Consider the following 18,435-nt stretch of genomic DNA (forward strand, 5'->3'; position numbering starts at 1 on the left):
GTTCTCCGTGATCCTGCAGACTCCCACCTGATGCAAGCATGATACACCATTATACGCATGCTATGGATTGAACAGACCACTGGGATATATCATGGGGGATCATTAATTGTGCAACATGAAGCAGTTGCCCATAGATCCCAGATTTTTGCTCCTTTGTAGCAACAACTCGATTGGTTGAAATAGACAACTGCTCCACTTCACCATCAATCTGGATTCATAATCCAGACTTCCTTTTAGGTCACCAACAACGGTCCCACTGCGGGGTGTGCTGAAAAGACTGAACGGTGGAGCATCATCGGGGTCTGAATGCAAGAGCATAAACTGGGTGAGTTGGTGATATCCATAGGCAGCCAGTGGGGAACTAAAGGAGATCAATAATTTTGCAACAAAGCTTTCATGGCATCCAAAAGAAAAATGAAGCAATAGTCTTCGTTAAAAATGTCCAGTCGTTTTGGTGTTTACAGCTCCTATACAGACTGTGTTTCTATGGTAACAGACTACAGGCAGTCTTCTGTTGCCCCATTCCATCTGCTGCCTCTTCTTTCTAGAGATACCTTTATATGTGACAACTGCTGGGCACACGAGCGCCTGACAGCCGCCCCACGGACTACTTTATACAGGAGCGACGGTCGTTTGATTACATTGCGGAGTAGGAATAACTTAGTGCGCTCCCTCTATGAACCCTTTACTTGCCACGATGTACATTGATTGTGGCATATAAGGGGTTAGGAGCGGGGATAGATGTTCTCATAGATCCCTGCTGTTGCGTCGGGAGGCAAGCTATCAGTTACAGATGGCTCTGAGCCCATCCATAGGAAGAAGTTTATGTCCTGTTGCGTCAAGTGCCCTCCAGCCTGGACGTTAGGACGGCTTTAGATGACCGTATATCGGCAGGGGTTTGCACGCCTGGACGATATATGGTGTCCCTCTCAGCAGGGGGAGGAGGCTGGAAGAGTCGGGAGCAGTGCACTGAGCTCCCGCCCCCTCTCCGCCCCTTGCCACTATTTGCAATGGGAGGGGGCTTCGCCTCCATTCCGCCCCCTCCCATTGCAAATAGTGGCGAGGGGCAGAGAGGGGGCAGGACACCGTATATCGGCGCGGCGTGAAAACCGGACCGATATACGGTTGCCTGAATAAGCCCTAAGGGCTTATTTAGACGACCGTATATCGGCTCGGTTTTCACGCAGAGCCGATATACGGTGTCCTTGTCTGCAGGGGGGGAGGATGGAAGAGCCAGAAGCAGGAACTGAGCTCCGCCCCCGTCTCACTCCCTCCTATTGCAAATAGTGGCAAGGGGCGGGAGCTCAGTTCCTGCTCCTGGCTCTTCCATCCTCCCCCCCCCCCGTAGATACGTTCGTGGGAATGCAGCCTCATGCTGTAGCATGAAGGAGTTAATTGTTTGTTTTTTTTAAATTAGATGCAACGCAACAACAAATAAGTAGGTGCAAAAGTACTCACCCTCTACCCCTTTAAAGACGCAGCCCCCCATTTTTGTTTTTTCCTTCACACTTTCAAAATGTCAATATTATTTATCCTTTGCTGTAGCTACCACTACTTGCTGATATTGAAAATGGCTTAAAACCTGCCTCCAGCTCCGCATCAGAACCCGGAATTTAGTGTGCAATTGCGCAGCTGGGGATTTGGCTGCGTTCTGCAGCATAATTCCGCCCCGTCTGAAAGGGCCCTTATCCTCTATCCTGTGTATAGGGGATAACTTGTGATTGAAGTGCAACCCCTTTAATAAATCAGCCCCTAAGTATCAGCAGTGTCAGGCCAGCTTCACACGAGCGTATTGTAACATGTAGTACAGATGTGTCATACGAACGCGCTGCAGATGACATCATAACCGTACATCATCGGTGCTTCCCATTGTTTCATCTGTACCTCCTTCCATATTTGTTGTCATGGGTTTTATCTTCTACTCGGTAATACGGCTCCATGTCTTCCCAATTGAAAAGCATACCAAGGAATGCAAATATGGAGGCAAAAACGGACAACAATGGCGCAGGCGGCGTTTTAAAAACATGGCTGTGAAAAATACATTTATATTAGCTTTGTATTACGGTCCGTAAACCGCAAGCCCAATATGGAGGGAAAATACAGTCGTCTTTAGCAGTGTTTACCCAAACAATTCTCACAAGTCCACTGACCTGACTGGCATTTAGTGAATTGCACCCTCTCTCTTCCAGCAAGGAAGAGGTTAAAAGGGAGGGGCGCACAGGTACAATTGTGAGCAACCACTGATTGGTGTTTGGAGGATCATTGCAGTGCATTATATAACGAGGGCCCAGGAAGGCCTCAGTCTTTTTTATTTTTTGTCCAGTGGATGATGGGAGTAGGTGGTAAGTGGGGGCAAAGGCGTAACGTGAAGCTCCCGGCCCTGATGCAAAACCTGTAACAGGGCCCCCAACAATAATGCTTTACTTATAGTACTGGGCTCCCTATATGGAGAAGAGAGGCCTTATGGGCCCCCTAAGGTTCCTGGACCCGGGTGCAATTGCATCCCCTGCATCCTCTATAGTTACGCCCCTGACTGGGGGTGATGGGACTGGGGGGGCCCTGTACACAGTAGATGGAAGTTCTACAAGGCTGCTGATCTTGGTGGGACTGGACATCTCTTGTATGTGTAGAGGGATCTCTTTCTTGAAAATGTTCATGCATGTTGCTGATGTGGGGTGATGGTATCAGTGTATATATGGTGTATATACAGTTGTGGCCAAAAGTTTTAAGACCTGCATGAATTTTTGTTTTCGCAAAGCTTACTGCTTCAGTGTTTCTACACCAAGTTTAGGCCAAGACTCAATATTTACAGTGTAGGTCCCTATTTTTCAAGACTTCTGTGATTTGCCCTGACATGCTGGATATCTGCTTCTGGGTCAAATCTTGACTAATGAAAACTGTTTTGCTTGATCACTGCTTGGAGTTTATCACCATTTCTGTGGGTTTTTTTGGCCACCTGTCCTTTCAAGAACTGACCACAGGTTCTCAATGGGATTAAGATCTGGTGAGTTTCTTGGCTATGGACTCAAAACTTCAATGTTTTGTTCACTGAGCCACTTGGTTATCACATTTGCCTTGTGACGTGGTGCTGGATAAAGCATTTCTTCACGAAATTGCTCCTGGATGTCTGGGAGACGTTTGTCTTGGAGGTTCCAAGATGTCTTTTCCATAAAGATCCCGTTCTTTATTGATGGCTCCAGGTTTGGGTCTTGTGGGATTTGCCTTGGCCCATGGCCGTCACCCTTACACATCTCATCCACAGGTGTGAAGATGTACACAATGCCACACCCTTCTGGAATTGCGCAGAAGCTGGACTTCTCCAGCGGAGAGGAAGAGGATGGTGTTACCGATGAGCATGTGAGGGATTTTCCACGTTCAGAAGAAGCTGCTGACCACCTGATGTGGAGAACCCATGAGAGCCCCTTCCCGGTCACTCCCCAGCGGGATGAGAGGGGGCTTTCCCCGTGTCAGGAAGCTAGCCCTGACAGTGACTGCTCCCCTCCCGCCAAGCTGTATGCTGAGGGGGAATGTCCTGGGACCCCCCTGCCTTACAGTACATGGAAGAAGCTGAGACTTCGAGACAGTCCGTACACCCCAAAGGTATAAGGAAACCATTTTATGATGATTGGGTCCAGTTTTATGTAACCCTTCAGCATTGTGTAATATTTGCATCCTAATTCAGTTAGAATGCATTTTTCAGATCTCTGCTTGCTGTCAGAGGCTTTAAGGGGTTGTACCAAGATTAGAGGCTATCCCTGGTTCACAAGAGAGGAGATAACTTGCTGATTGGTGGGGATCTTGGCGCTCAGACGCCAGACAGTCTGCAAAAAGGGACTGGTGTGTCCCACTCGGTCACTGTGGGGGGTCGCTTATCCACCGTGGTGTCACTGAATAGTGTTGGGCGAGCATGTGCAGTCAGTGCGCTACTCATTTCAATGGGATTCACGGAAACGGCTGGCCAGCACCGCTTGGGTATCTCGGCAGTCCCCTTAAAAGTGAATAGACTGGTGCTGCTTTATCTGTTGTGCAGCTATACCTCTCAGCATGCCCTGAAAGGCGAAAGCTATCATGGCATGCTGGAAGTTGTAGTTGTGCAACACCTAGAGAGCCCATAGGTAGCAGACCATTGCTCAGACCTGTGACTTCAGAGGATTTTCCAGGACTGAACTATTCATGACCAATCCTCAGGATAAGCATTCAATAGCTGATCTGCTGCGAGGAATAGGAACTGTACCTGCAATACCATCCCAGGCCACAGCAGTGTGTGGAGCTGTTTTCTGGCAAAACGTGGGTTCTGCATGACTCGGCAATCAGTTGATCGGCGAGGGATCTGGGTGGTGTCCCCCCTGCCCTTCAACTATCGATTACCTATCCTGATAGATCACTAGTTCAGTCTTGGGAAGCCTCCTTTAAAACAATGATGAATTCTACCTTCTCCCTGCAGTCTCTGCTGTACAGGAACTACCCATCTCCTGGAACGAGGGTGCCCTGTAGAGGGCAGCGGCTTCTAAAGTTTGCAGCTGGCATGGGAGCTGATCTCGAAGGCCCTGCGCTGGTCAACATTAACCCTTTCACCCCTGAAACGTATCAGCAAATGCAGTTGAACTCAAATGGGAAGAGGAAGGCAGGACAACCCAGGTGACCAAATAACCTTATATAGCTCTTGTAGCTCTTCCAAACGGGTTATTTTTTTCTGGGTGGTATTAGGATGAAGTGAAGATGGGCTCCTGCTTAGAGGTATAGTTGAAGGCTCGTGGGCCTTGTTGCAAACATTCAGCTTGGATTGGGTACCATTATCTAACTCATTATGTTAACTCCTCTTCACTAATTGGCTGGGATGGAATGGGTTCCAATGATGTGATGGCGCCCCTTTGGTCCTCTATGACAGTTTTCAGCAGAGGTCCATATCTTCAGTTTTTGGAAACTCCTACGTTAGTCGTAGAGTGCATTTATTTTCTGCCCTCTAGTGGTAAAGGTTTATTACTAGATTCTTCTAGGTCTGGCTATTGATGTATCATTGCTGTGAAGTCTAATGTTTTTGCCTTTTTTTCTTTAAAGTACGGATCCACCCTTAAAATACAAGGAGAGGGAGATTTCTGCAGGATTTTCTTCTAAGGTGTGTATGACTTTAAGGGGTTCTGCTTTTGACAGTTTGCTGATCAAGTGGCGCTAAGCTGGGATCACCAGCAATCACTTGTGATCTATGGAGAATCCTGGTAGTAAAGGCTGATTTACACATCGATTATTGCTCAAAATTAGTTCAAACGATGGTTTTTGAGCGATGGCCATTGCATGTAAATGGGTGCTCATTGTGCACTCTTCGTCCATCGCTGAGTTCAGCTCAGTACAAAAGCCACCATCTGTGATAAGAGGCACAGCGTGCTGTTCTCCGCGGGCAGCGTTGATGGCATTGTATGCAGCCTGCTTGCCCATGGCAGAACAAAAGTCGTGTATTTAGAGAACAGACCACCTGCTGTTCCCTAAATACATGCAAATGAAGCTAGTTGGCTACTATGTGGCCGATTAGCCCATTAGTAACTAGTGCAAAATGATCCCTCAAAACTGTCAGTTCCTGATAAATTTTTGAGTGATCATCTTTACGTATAAATGGGCCTTAAGTGTTCGGTTTCTTTGTAGCACACCCAGAGGGAAAATTAAGTATTACAACAAGTGTCCATGCAAATCAATAGACTGTGTAATACTGGACAGGTCCTCTTGTAACCGCTCTCCTGTGACCAAGAGATGAGGATCCTGAACAGAGCCCCCCCCCCTCCCATCAACGTAGAAGTCCCTTATGGGGTGTATGAGACAGATTTCTTAACCAATCATCCTTGTTATACATGTGACTGCTTCCAAGGTGCGTAGCTGACTATTTTCCGACTGTTCTTCCGCAGAGGTTTGTGCTACACGAAACAAACATGGTGCCCCGATACAAGACAGAATTCCTGGAGATTGAGAAGATCGGGGCGGGAGAGTTTGGTGCCGTTTACAAGTGTGTAAAAAGACTGGATGGCTGTGTCTACGCCATAAAGCACTCAAAAAAGCCACTAGCGGGTTCCACGGATGAGTGAGTAATGTGTAACCAGCAATCATTGCCTTGTCAGGACTTTTTTTTTTTTTTTTTAACTTGGTGGGGTCCCCTTTTAAGGGAACCTGTCAGCTCCCCTGAGCCCCATGAACTGATGTTACGGGCCAATAGCAGAAGCAATGCAGGGGCAATTTTTTTTTATACTTCCCTTACTTTTTCCCTGCGGTGCACCTGCAAAACAGCACTTGTGGCATGCAGCGAGGAGAGGACTTCATTATGTCAATCATATCCCTGGACTCAACGCCCCTTCTGCTATGAGCCCATAGCTTTAGTTTGAGAGAGAACTCTGCAAATCTACGTAAACTGCAAATTAACTTTTTTGGGGGATTTTGCTTTACGATTAGCTACAGGAGTTTGCCTCAATTTGGGAGCTCAGGTGACCAAGCTAAAGGTACCTTTGCAATTATCACTAGAAACGGCGACCAACAGGACAGAGCAGGAAATGGCTGAGTTGTCAGTAACTGGGTTTATATTGCAGTAGGACTGTCCGAGGAGCGGGCCCTCAGCCTAGGAGACAGCGGGGTAGAGTCTGGGCTTTGTCACGTGGCTCTACAGTCTCCCACCCTGAGGGTAGCTTTGGAACCCATCCACAAGGAAGTGAGGAACGGCCTACACACAGGGAACTCGCAGTGACATTTTCCTGGGCTTTACCTGGGCTTAAGGTGACGCCACTGTTCCTTCCTCCGGTGAATCTGGACAATGAAAGAACTGGTCCATATTCAGTAGTTTTAATTAGCAAAGCTGGGAACGGTTGGCAGTGCCACTTTATTTGAATATATGTAGTTACAGTCCAAACAAGAAACAATCCACACCAGCAGGATACTCAATACAACTTGTAGTGCGACAGGGAGGAAAATCACAGGTACACCAGGTAGTCTACAGTCAGTTATCTGTATGGCTCTGGCCCAACTCTTCTCTCCCAACAACTCCCTACCGGTAGGCACTCGCGTTAAGCACATACTCCACTCTGCAAGAGGGGGGGGGGGGGGGTTGGGTCATGGTCTTTTCTCCTTAGTACATCATTGGTAGAAACTCCTGGGTGTAAACGGGCCCAGGAAAAGCTAGGGTCACCTATATCTCTCTTCCAAAATGGCCCCCCATGGGTGTCTCTCGCAACTCCGCTCACTCCCACTTATATAACAGCACCAACACGTGGCAAAACAAGATACATTTCCAGACCTAACCCAGATGTTTAACCCGTTCAGTGCTGCAGCTATGCAATGCACATCATATTAAGACAACATAAAAGAAACGGAAAATACGTAGGCACAAGACGATTTGATTCAAGCATTATGGAGGGGCCCCATTCTGGGCCACCACACCTGCGCTTTACACAAGGGTGATGGTCGTTAAAGTGAATACAGGCAGAGTGTGCTGGAGATCTCTTCCGACCTGCCTCCATTCGGGGTAAACGGGAGTTCAAAGATTGAGCGGCTCCTGTTTACACGGCTGACAGTCGCTTGGCTTCTAGTTTTGCTAAAAACCAAGCTACTCCAACAAGTGAATGGTTTCTGGCTCAGTGCCATATCGGCGACTGCGTCCACAGGATGACTGGCCTGAATTCACTTTTTCCAGCGAGAATTCGCGATCGCGTGTATAAAGGTACTTTTTAGAAGAACTAAAACCAAGCTACTGTCGTACTTTGTAAACCGAGCCGTTTTGGGGGACTCCTGTTTACTGTGAAAGGAGGCAGACAGGCGGGACGATCCCCGGCCGCTCTACCTCTAGTCATTTGAACGACTATCACTCTTGTGTACATAGATGAGCGGCAGCATCAGATGTCATAGTGCAGATATCCACTAATAGTAATACTTGGCATGGAGGCACCGCTGCACTAATAAATGCTTCTGTTCTGAAGTCTGTTTCTGTATGCAGGCAACGGGCCTTAAGAGAAGTCTATGCCCACGCTGTGCTGGGCCTTCACCCACATGTTGTGCGCTATTACTCTGCCTGGACAGAAGATGACCACATGATCATACAGAATGAATACTGCAATGGTAAGCCCAGGAGAAGCCCTCATGAGGGTCTGACTGCTTATGGGAACCTAGTTCATGCTAAAGAGGTCTTGACTCTATGGGGTACCAGAATTAAAGGCGTTGTCTCGCTTATAACTATTGAAGACCTATCCTCGGGTCATCAATAGCAAATTGTGGGGTCTGCTGTTCATGACCCGGACGGTCATCTGTTCTTTGGGGTCTGTTTTGTATGGAGTTGTCTTTGTGCTGGAAACACCATCAATAGTAATAAGTGAGACAATCTTCATGGTCTTCTCCAGGCCCTTTCGTATTTTTAACCTCAACACCCCAGGACGTACATTTGTCCTGGGTCTGTAGGGTTTGTATACAGCAGGATCAGGGGTCAATCCTGCTCTATACACAGTGGCTGACTGCTGTCTGAGAGCTGACACCCGCATGTAACAGCTGCGATTAGCTTTTATGCTGGTCGTGGCTGTTAACCCTTAAAATGCCCAGATCAGCATTCAGGGGTCCCAAAAAGCCCTTGTGATTAGATTGCAAAATGCCATTTGGTTGCTATGGCAGACAGTTAAGACTTTCTGAAGACCCCGAGGGCTGCCATGGCTGATTGACTAGTAAATCCGGCTTTAGTAGTAACGTGTATGAGTGGCACGTTACTACTGCATCTTTGACTGGGGGACATCTGACTTGTGGCTTTGTCTCTTATCCTATTCCCTGCCTGTGTTTGTTTTTTACTGTCAAAGGGCCCTTTTACAGGGGATGACCTGTCGGACACAGATGCCCTGACGGGTTGCCCCAGCAATAGTCATTCAGTGAATGGAGGCAGGGTAGGCCAGGGTTCGTTCGAGCCCACCCGCCTCCACACACAGTAAATGGGTGGTAGTTCATACAGGAGTTGACCGTTTACACAGGCCGATCTATCATTTTTGTTATCTGAATGCAGAAACTGAGCAAATTTGGTCATTCAGTCAGGGCATGCATTTACACTGAATGAGTGATTCCTACTTACAGTAAATGTGGGCGGGTCTGGAATGATTCAGTCCACCCCATCTCCATTCATTCTCACTAATCTTGCTGCTGTGTTCTTGCATTCAGACCCTGATTACGCTCCACCATTCAATGTTCTCCTGCACACTCGGCAGTGGGACCGTTGGTGACTTAACACGATGTCTGGATTGAGTCCAGATTGACAGTGAATTGGAGCATCTAGGGACAACTTCTCGCTGTTGCACAACTTGAGTCCTCCTGATATCCCAGTGGTCTGTTTAATCCATAGCATGCGTATAATGGTGTATCATGCTTGCATCAGGTGGGAGTCTGCAGGACCTGATTACGGAGAACATGAAGAGCGGGCAGCTGGTGGGGGAGCAAGAGCTGAAGGAGATTCTTCTGCAGGTGTCCATGGGGCTGAAGTATATACACAGCTCAGGCCTGGTGCACATGGACATCAAGCCAAGTTAGTAGCCGCTGGTCATGTTTTTGGACTTAAAGGGGCTGTATGGGACTATAAGCATGGCTTTCTGTTCATTTCTTTATGGCAGATGTAAGACATCTATAGTCATGGTCCTCCATTGTTTTATGTACAACTCATGACTGCTGTCCTCTTTCCAGGTAATATCTTCATCTGTCGGAAGCTGACTGAAGCGGGACAGGAGGACAGTGATGGAGAAGACGAGATTTCCTCCGCCAGTGTCCTGTATAAGATTGGTGTGTATGATGACCTTATGGTGTTCTCTTGGGTGTAGGAATGGACTCCTGTATATAGATTAGCTTTATGTACTTGGTTTCAGGTGACCTTGGACACGTCACTTCTGTCACAAACCCACAAGTGGAGGAAGGAGACAGCAGGTTCCTGGCCAACGAGATCCTACAGGAGGCAAGTAAACCATCTGGGATGAAGGGCTTTCCTATATGGCTGTATTGAAGGTCCATGTTCCTTACATAACCCTGGTATATGGATGTTGACCTCCCCCATTCCTGCCCTCGACCACCAAGGTTATAGACCTTCAAATAATTAGCCCTCCCAAGGAATTTGGCATTCACCACTTGACTAGAGGTATTGGTATTATCCCTTTTTGTTACCGTAGACCGAAGAGGTCTTTGTGTAAAGTCATACCCGTCCCAAAATGCACTTTTTAAGTGGTGGGTATTTCTTGGCGATAAGTGGCATCTTTAAAGGGGTTGGCTGGGACTTTTACTACTGGTAATTCACCTGCAGGATAAGGAATCAATAGGTGATCCTTGAGGGTTCTCTGCTCAGGATTGCTGGGCCTGCTGAAGGCAAATGGCACTGTCCATATTGTAGTGCCCCCAGTTGGTACTGCAGGCACAGTTCTCACTGAAGTCAATGTAATACCAACCTAGGCCACTGTAGAGTTGAGTGCTATCTACTTTCGGCACTGACAGCTGACCAGTGAGTAGCTGATTGGCAGGCATCTCAAGTGGCAGACCCCTGATGATTCACTATAGATGCCTGATCCTGGGGATACATCAACTGTAAATGTCCTGGACAGTCCTCAGGATAAGTAATCAATATTTGATCAACTAGGGCTTGCAACTCAGACACTGGAAATCTGATTGGGCACCTGCTGTTGGCACCGCAATACACAGGGGTTGTTGTGGAAGCAGTTGGCTGCAACCCCTGTGTAGTGGCCGGCACTGGTAACTGCATGCACAGCTGACTTTGAGTTCCTTTGACAAATATGTTTTTCTCAAAAGCAATACAAATATAAACAGATATAATTTAATAGAAGGCAAAAAACACCATAATCTACAACATAAGAGTTGGAGGTAAATGGTGGTGGGATGCTCACTACTTCGACATATGATGCAGGCAATGTTAGTTTCCATTAGGTATAATTGAGAAGAGATGGGAAGAGTGTCCGTTATATCTGGCAGTAAAGCCTGTGGAGGCCTGTTGACAAGGTCAAGATGTACAATGACATTTCGGCAAGAGCCAAGTTGTTTGTAATGATCAACCCTCACATACAGTGGACAGAAAATGAATAAAAAATAACTAAACAGTAAATAAAGAAAATTGGTTAGAAGTGAGCTTCCCCCCCCCCCTCTTTCCCTTTAAAAAGGAAGAAAGGGAGGAAAAAGATAGAGGTTGTCTGCATGAGACGCATTACTAGACCCAATGTTTATTGAATAAAGATGATTTATCACGTGTATCCAGAAAAATAAAGCCACTTTGCACAATGAGATCTAATTTTTTTTTTCTAGTTGGCCCATTCTTGTAGCAATCGAATGTTCCATCAAGCAGCTATGCTGAACCTTTAAAGATACTTCAATTAAAGGGGTGACATAACTTATCCATTGTATAGCTATGGATGTTCTAGTTGGCATTAGAACATCAGATGCAATAAGGAGGTCAGAAGAATTATAGCCATCTACACCAAATTATAAGAGAGCCCTAGTTATACCCCAACTGAGATTGGCTTGTAAGATCGAGCATGGTGCTTGGTGCACACCATCCCACAATGCCTTGAGGAGACCACATGACAGCCGGATGTGTATCGATTTGTGTATGGCATCTCCAGCAGATGCTAATGCGTTGAAACTTCATCAAGATGATGGGGGTGTTAGATGCGATCTATTCAAAAGCTTCCTGTTGGTTTCCAAATGATTTATACATTGGGAGGTCTTAAGATTACAGTGCTACACCAACTGATCCTCAAGACTCTTGGAGATGAATTTCCAATTTGAATTGCCTTAGAAATTTAGACTTAGACTTTGTAATTGTGGTTGAGTGGTTTTATGAATGCAATTACTGAGAATTATGGACTTTGAGGTGTTGATCTTATAGTAATTTGCCAAGCTAAATTTCCCAAGGAGTCCTGATATACAGTACTAAGGGAAGATGTCAAGCTATGGATTAGATCTACAAAAAGGTCAATGCGATGTTCAGTATTATCTATAGTGACCCCAGACACCTGGGGATGAGCGGATCAATTGGGTAAAGGGCTCATTTACCAAAACAAATACAGTGGGCACCCCGAATGTCCTGTTTTAACTTTAAAGGGGTTGTCCCGCGGCAGCAAGTGGGTCTATACACTTCTGTATGGCCATAATAATGCACTTTGTAATATACATTGTGCATTAATTATGAGCCATACAGAAGTTATAAAAAGTTTTTTACTTACCTGCTCCGTTGCTAGCGTCCTCGTCTCCATGGTTGCCGACTAATTTTCGCCCTCCGATGGCCAAATTAGCCGCGCTTGCGCAGTCCGGGTCTTCTGCAGTCTTCTATGGAGCCGCTCGTGCCAGAGAGCGCCTCCGTGTAGCTCCGCCCCGTCACGTGCCGATTCCAGCCAATCAGGAGGCTGGAATCGGCAATGGACCGCACAGAAGAGCTGCGGTCCACGGAGACAGAGGATCCTGGCGGCCATCTTCAGCGGTAAGTATTGAAGTCACCGGAGCGCGGGGATTAAGGTAAGCGCTCCGGTAACCTTTCTTTACTTCCCTGCATCGGGGTTGTCTCGCGCCGAACGGGGGGGGGGGGGGTTGAAAAAAAAAAAAACCCGTTTCGGCGCGGGACAACCCCTTTAATTGAGCCAATTGAATAGACCTGAGCTGATTGCCTAGAGTACAAGGCCATAATAGAAGAAACCAAGGGACCTTCATGGCCGAATTATAGTAGTGCTTCTCTGATATTGCCCCTGGTCGAATGCTTTCTGTGTCGAAAGTGAGAAGCACAGAAGGCATTTCCGGATCGGACACCACAGATTAACCAATAAATCTGCATATGCCATCAATGGTCTGGCATCCCCTAATCCTACCTGATCATTGGCAACTAAATTTGGAATAACCCCCAGAGAGCCTGTTTGCTAGTATTCTAGCACATAATTTTATGTCTAACAGGAACATGGGTCTAAATTTCGATAGTTGGGGGTCTTGCCAGATTTTGGTGAGAGATGGGGAGAGATTTTTTTTTAAATTTTTCGGGTAATCTCATCCCTTGGTGCATCCACAGGGGGAGACTTTGGCTTAGGGAGCCTGTGTGCCCAATCAACAGGGAGGTCATTCTGGGTGGCATCAGGTAGTAGAGAAGTGAAGAATTCAACATGAAATTCCTTCAGCCTTAACCGACTCAGGAATGCCTCTAAGTCTAATATTTCGTCTGGATCTCTCATACCTTCCACATCAACAAGTTTTAATTTCCTGGTTACCAGCTCCTCTTCCATAGTTGGCAATGTTGACGAGCTTGTTATGAGCAGATGTCCATTCTGCCATCTTGTTCTCAATGTGGGGAGGGCGGTCACTAAGTGATGCACTTTCTGTAAGCATGGAGGAAAGGCTGAGGATAGATCATCAATACTATTTGCGTGCAAAGTGTCTTAAGAGCTCTGTGCAGCCCTGTTCTGGAAATCGGTGATGGTTTGAGATCATTGTTGGAGTCTGATCTTGCATGTATCTATGGGATCTGATCCATCTGATTGGATTTCCCCTTTCATGATTTTTCAAACTCGGACTATCAATCCGTGTGAAATGGCTAATGTGAACGTACCTGTTCAAGTCCATCTACACCCATGTTACTGTGCGTATGGCTTATACAAGTGTTCTTTCAGGATTACAGTCAGCTACCTAAGGCTGATCTCTTCGCTCTTGGCCTCACAATCACCGTGGCAGCTGGCACCAGCCCTCTTCCATGCAATGAGGACAACTGGCACTACATCAGAAAGGGCAACCTGCCAGAGATTCCTCAGCCGCTCTCTTCTGCTTTTCTTGACCTGCTTAAGGTACGGCACTTGGATGAATGTTATGTAACATGTGCAGGTCCCCTTGGTAATTGCAAGTACTGACATTCTCCACTGGCATCTGTTAGAAGATGCAATCTAGCGTATGATGGTATGAAGTCTGCCTACTATGTGCCAGAGTCATTCAATAGCAAAAACGCAGGATTTTATACCCTTATGGTATATGGGAAGATTGCAGACACTTGGGCAATTCTCTATGGCACCGACTATCTAGCAATCACTTGGTGTAGCTGTAGGGGTGCAGAGGTACTAATCCTACTGTCTGTGCAGCATAAGAGGACACCAGTACTATAAATTGCATATGTAGCTCTGACTTTGCATTTGGGTCCAAGAGCTTCACGTTGTGCCTATCAGAATAGCACTTGGTTACAGTGTGCCAAGGAGAGGAACAGAATTGCCTGTTTTTGCCCAGTGGACCACATTTGACTTTACATCCATAATGTTACAGAAAAATGTATACGTTTTGTCTTTACCCCCATTCAGACGTTGATTCATCCAGATCCTGCAGCCAGACCCTCCGCAGCAGCCCTGGTGAAAAACCCAGTTCTGAGACGATCTGTTGGCAAGGCTGCCCAGCTGCTGAAACAGCTTAATGTAGAAAAATTTAAGACCGCCATGCTGGAGAGGTAGGTGGATTCCTTCAGACTGCTCATTAACATGGGTCTTGTTTCAGTCCTACACACTATGTCCATCCAGTTCAGCATGTAATCCTGCAATGTTGACCCAGAGGAAAGCTATCTCTTCCCCACCCACCTGCCACACAGTAGAGGCCAATGTTCATCGTTGGGGGGGGGGTTCCTTGACTCGAGTCTGGAAATCAGAATAATCCCGGATCACTGACCCTTCTGAGTAATTAACTTAAATATGTAATATTGCAATGCTCAAAGGCATCCAGGCCCCTCTTAATCGCTTTTACTGAATTTCCCACCACCACGTCCTCAGGCAGAGTTCCATGGTCTCACTGCTCTTACAGTAAAGAACCCCCTTCTATGTTGATGTAGAAACCTTCTTTCCTTTAACAAGGTGGCACCCTCGACATCTAACAGTCAGTCCTGGATAGAAATAGATGAGCGCTCTGTATCATCCCCATATATGTATACATAATCATTTCGCCCCTCAGGCGTCTTTTTCTAAACGAACCCCAATCTTGATGACCTCTGGGTATTGTAGTCCGCCCATTCAGTTTATTACTGTAGTTGCCCACCTTTTGTACCCATTTAAGCTCTTGTTTTTGAGTACCGGTGCCCAAAACTGTCCACAATATTCCATATTTGGTCTGACCAGTGACTTGTAAAGAGGTAAAACAATGTTCTTATCTGCCCCAGGCCTCTATTGATGAACCCTATGATCCTATTTGCCTTGGCAGCAGCTGCTTGACGCTGGATGCTCCAGTTAAGCTTACAGTTAACTAAACCCTGGAGTCCTTTTCCATGTCTTTTACCCAGTGTCTTCCCATTTGGGCTGGGTTCACACGGGGCGGATTTGCCGCAGAAATTCTGTGCGGAATTTGCCGCGGCAAATCCGCATGCGGCCGCTAATCCCGGGATTAGCCAGCCATGTGGACAAGATTTCTCAGAAATCTCGTCCACACGGGACGGCAAATCTGCTGCGGCTAAGCCGGCAGAAGCCGCTGCTGTGGCGCGGGTTTGCCGTCCGCAGCATGTTCATTTTCCTGCTGCGGCCGCGCTCTCCTCTATAGGAGCGCTGGCCGCAGCGGAAGAGCGAGCGGCCAGGCCGCTTCAAAGCCGCCACGGGTTTTGCAGCAGTGGTTCTCCCGGCGGAAATCTTGCGGCTTTTCGCTACGGCCAAACCGCGAGAATCCGCCCTGTGAGAACCCAGTCTTAGAGTGTAATGGTGGGTGGCCAGCAGGGCGGCTGGAGATTTCTCTCCTCTCCCCCCTGCCCCTCTCCATTCACTTTATACAGCTGCCGTTCAGTAGTGAACAGCTGTTGTATCCAGTGAATGGAGAGGGGCGGGGGAGAGAAATCTCCTCCAGCTGCCCCGCCTCCCTGCTGGCTGCTTTGGGTGTAACAGCACAGGAGCGAGCGCACACAGGGACGAGTGTCAGCCCATTCGTCCCTTGTAAATGGGCCTTTATCCAGATCTTCTTGCAACTGCACTCTGCTCTGGTGTTAATTTCTTTACTTAGTTTTGTCATCTGGTAATATCTTACTGCACAATCCTACCAGGTCATTAATACATAGAATTAAAAATTGGCCCACTACCGCCCCCTGTGGCAACCTCCTAGTAAAGGTGACCCAACCAGAGTATGTACCATTTATAACCTGCCTCTGCTTTCTACTATGAACCAGTTATTTACCCGCTTACATTCTTGCCCAGACGAAGCATTGTCCTTTCATATACCAACCTTGTATGCGGCACAGGATCAACTGGCCGACAGTCCCATGAGCCAAACCACTAAAAAAGGGATTATGCAGATATGTTTGTGGTCTTTCAGGGTGTTCTAGGGGTGAGGCTGAAATATCCATATTTTCCCAAGTTCAAGGTTCTTGGCAGATGCCATTTTAGACACCAGTTATCTATGCCTTGCCCTTGGGTATCTACTTCTGGAAAGGACAAGCTTATGTGTAGATGGAAGGATGTAGATGACGGGTGAGGACTAACCTGTGCAGGAGCAGGGTGGGCCGTGGTTCCTCCGGCAGGGGTTTTTTTTCCCCTCCCCAGGACAAGGGCTGGGTGCATCTCACAGACCAGTTTTCCAGTTTAACATTTCTGCCAGGAATAGCAGGGAAGTTGTGGTTCCAAGCCTGCCCCATTTCTGAAGGTGCATTCAGAAAGATGATCGCTGAAACAGCAGTTTGAGTGACAGTTTTGAGCGATCATCTTTGCATAACTCTTAGGTGGCTAACTAGCTACTTAAAGAGTTATAAATGCAGGTGGAGCGGGACACTGCTGAGTGCAAGAACAAAGCTGCTGTTTGCGAGAACAAGGCAGCTGTTTTGTGTATGCAGTCATCAGCGGTGTCCCGCTGAGCTGCTGACAGCGCCTTTGTTCTCTGAGCTTTCAGCTCGTATCATGCTGAGAAGTCCTAGCATTCTTTCAGTTGAGCCCGCTGAAAGTCAACAGTCATCTCGTAGCTTGGGTGGGGAGATTGTTGTAGGCCCCACTAGAGGTCCTGTTTTCTACCCTCGTAGAGGACTCTTGCCAACTCTCACATGCAAAGCCTAGTACAGCAGTGCACCATTTCTCTATAAAACCCAGAAGGTCTGAATCCTATGCATCTATAACTGGTCAACTAGCAGCAGAGAGCAGGTCTATAATGAAGTGGGTAGATATCTCTCCCCTTACAGGCACCAGGGGCCATTTTTTAAAAAACTGAAATTGATAGTCTTTATAGTTCACCCCTTAAAAGGGTACGACAACTACTCACCCAGCCCACCATTGTGAGTATATGGTGGTTTCAACTGTGCAGATGTATTTATGTAGCAGACTTGAATTCATGTTTTAACTTGTTGGGCTTTATATAGGTAAACCAATTTTATTCTGTGTAATCCCATGGGACCCCAGAAAGAAGCAGCTGCCCCAGCTTACTTCAGTCCTATCCTTTTTCATAGGGGTTGGCAAGAACCTGCTCCAAGCTCCTCTCCTAAAATATCTGCAATAAATATAAGGGACAGACACAAGTGTCATGGCGGAGTGGTGGGCAGCCAACAAGGACTCTTCCGTCCTCGAGGAAAAGGGTTATGGTGGAGAGCACCAGATCAGTCTTAATGTATGCCCATCACTATGGGTTGCACCTAAGCTGATTCTTCGCTTGGAGGATCTGTAGGTTGGGGGGACAGAATACACTTTTCTACCTGTGGCTATAATCTTTAGATTAAAATGTCTGGTATTTCTTCCTCTTCCGCAGGGAGCTTAAGGCTGCAAAAGAGGCCCAGAATTCAGGAGATGAGTGCATGGCCCTCCCTTCCAAGGCTGACTTGCTTGGCAAAAACAAGAAGAAACTAGTGGGGGGCAAAAACGCCCGATCAGTAAGCTTCACCTGTGGTGGCTATTCGAAGATGATCTAAAAGCTCCAGCATGGCTCCAGGGCTTTATGGGTTGACCGGTCGCCTCTTACAAAGTGAAAATGGTTTGAATGAATATCCCCTCCCTACGCCATCTGGTCAGTACATTCTGTATTGGACCAGGCTCCTCTGTCTCGTATGATCATACATCCTCCTTGCTGCCTCTACATGTTGCTTCCTCTGTCGCTTCCTTCTTTAGATGTGGCTCGAATCGTTTTACTATTTTACAATTGAACGTTTAAATTTGCTTTTATGTCTTAAATTATGTTGTGTGAATTTTAAATAAAAATTTTAATTATGGGTTTTGTGTTTTTGTTTTTTTTTGGAAACTAAAATATTTTGGGAATCTTCTTTTTGCAGTTAGGGGGGGGTTACAAATTTTGCTCTCCTTCTCAAAAAAAACTAGATTTCATTTATTACATGGCAATATGAGGGATTTGTTCTGCTCGAGATGGTCTTAAAGGGGATAGTTCACATTGTAGTGACCCAGAGGCTACTCGGGGAGGGCTAATGGGCAGCAAAGTCCTGTAATACCTGCCTATGAGCTCCTTCAGAGACATAGAGGGTAACATACAAGAGGAAGA

The 18,435-nt window shown here is 46.8% G+C and overlaps 1 protein-coding gene across 1 annotated transcript; it reads left to right on the forward strand.

Moving 5' to 3' along the window:
• The first annotated feature begins 230 nt into the window (after positions 1–230).
• Positions 231–18,151, forward strand: WEE2 (WEE2 oocyte meiosis inhibiting kinase). The gene is made up of 12 exons (XM_066589393.1): positions 231–325; positions 3,263–3,600; positions 4,445–4,638; positions 5,059–5,116; positions 5,895–6,067; positions 7,964–8,085; positions 9,374–9,520; positions 9,676–9,771; positions 9,855–9,940; positions 13,635–13,805; positions 14,307–14,449; positions 17,695–18,151. The coding sequence occupies exons 1-12, from the start codon at positions 307–309 to the stop codon at positions 17,852–17,854; spliced, it is 1,707 nt and encodes a 568-aa protein (XP_066445490.1). The 5' UTR covers positions 231–306; the 3' UTR covers positions 17,855–18,151.
• Positions 18,152–18,435: the final 284 nt, after the last annotated feature.

The sequence above is a fragment of the Eleutherodactylus coqui genome, chromosome 2 (genome assembly GCF_035609145.1).
Source record: "Eleutherodactylus coqui strain aEleCoq1 chromosome 2, aEleCoq1.hap1, whole genome shotgun sequence".
In the NCBI taxonomy this organism is placed as follows: domain Eukaryota; kingdom Metazoa; phylum Chordata; class Amphibia; order Anura; family Eleutherodactylidae; genus Eleutherodactylus; species Eleutherodactylus coqui.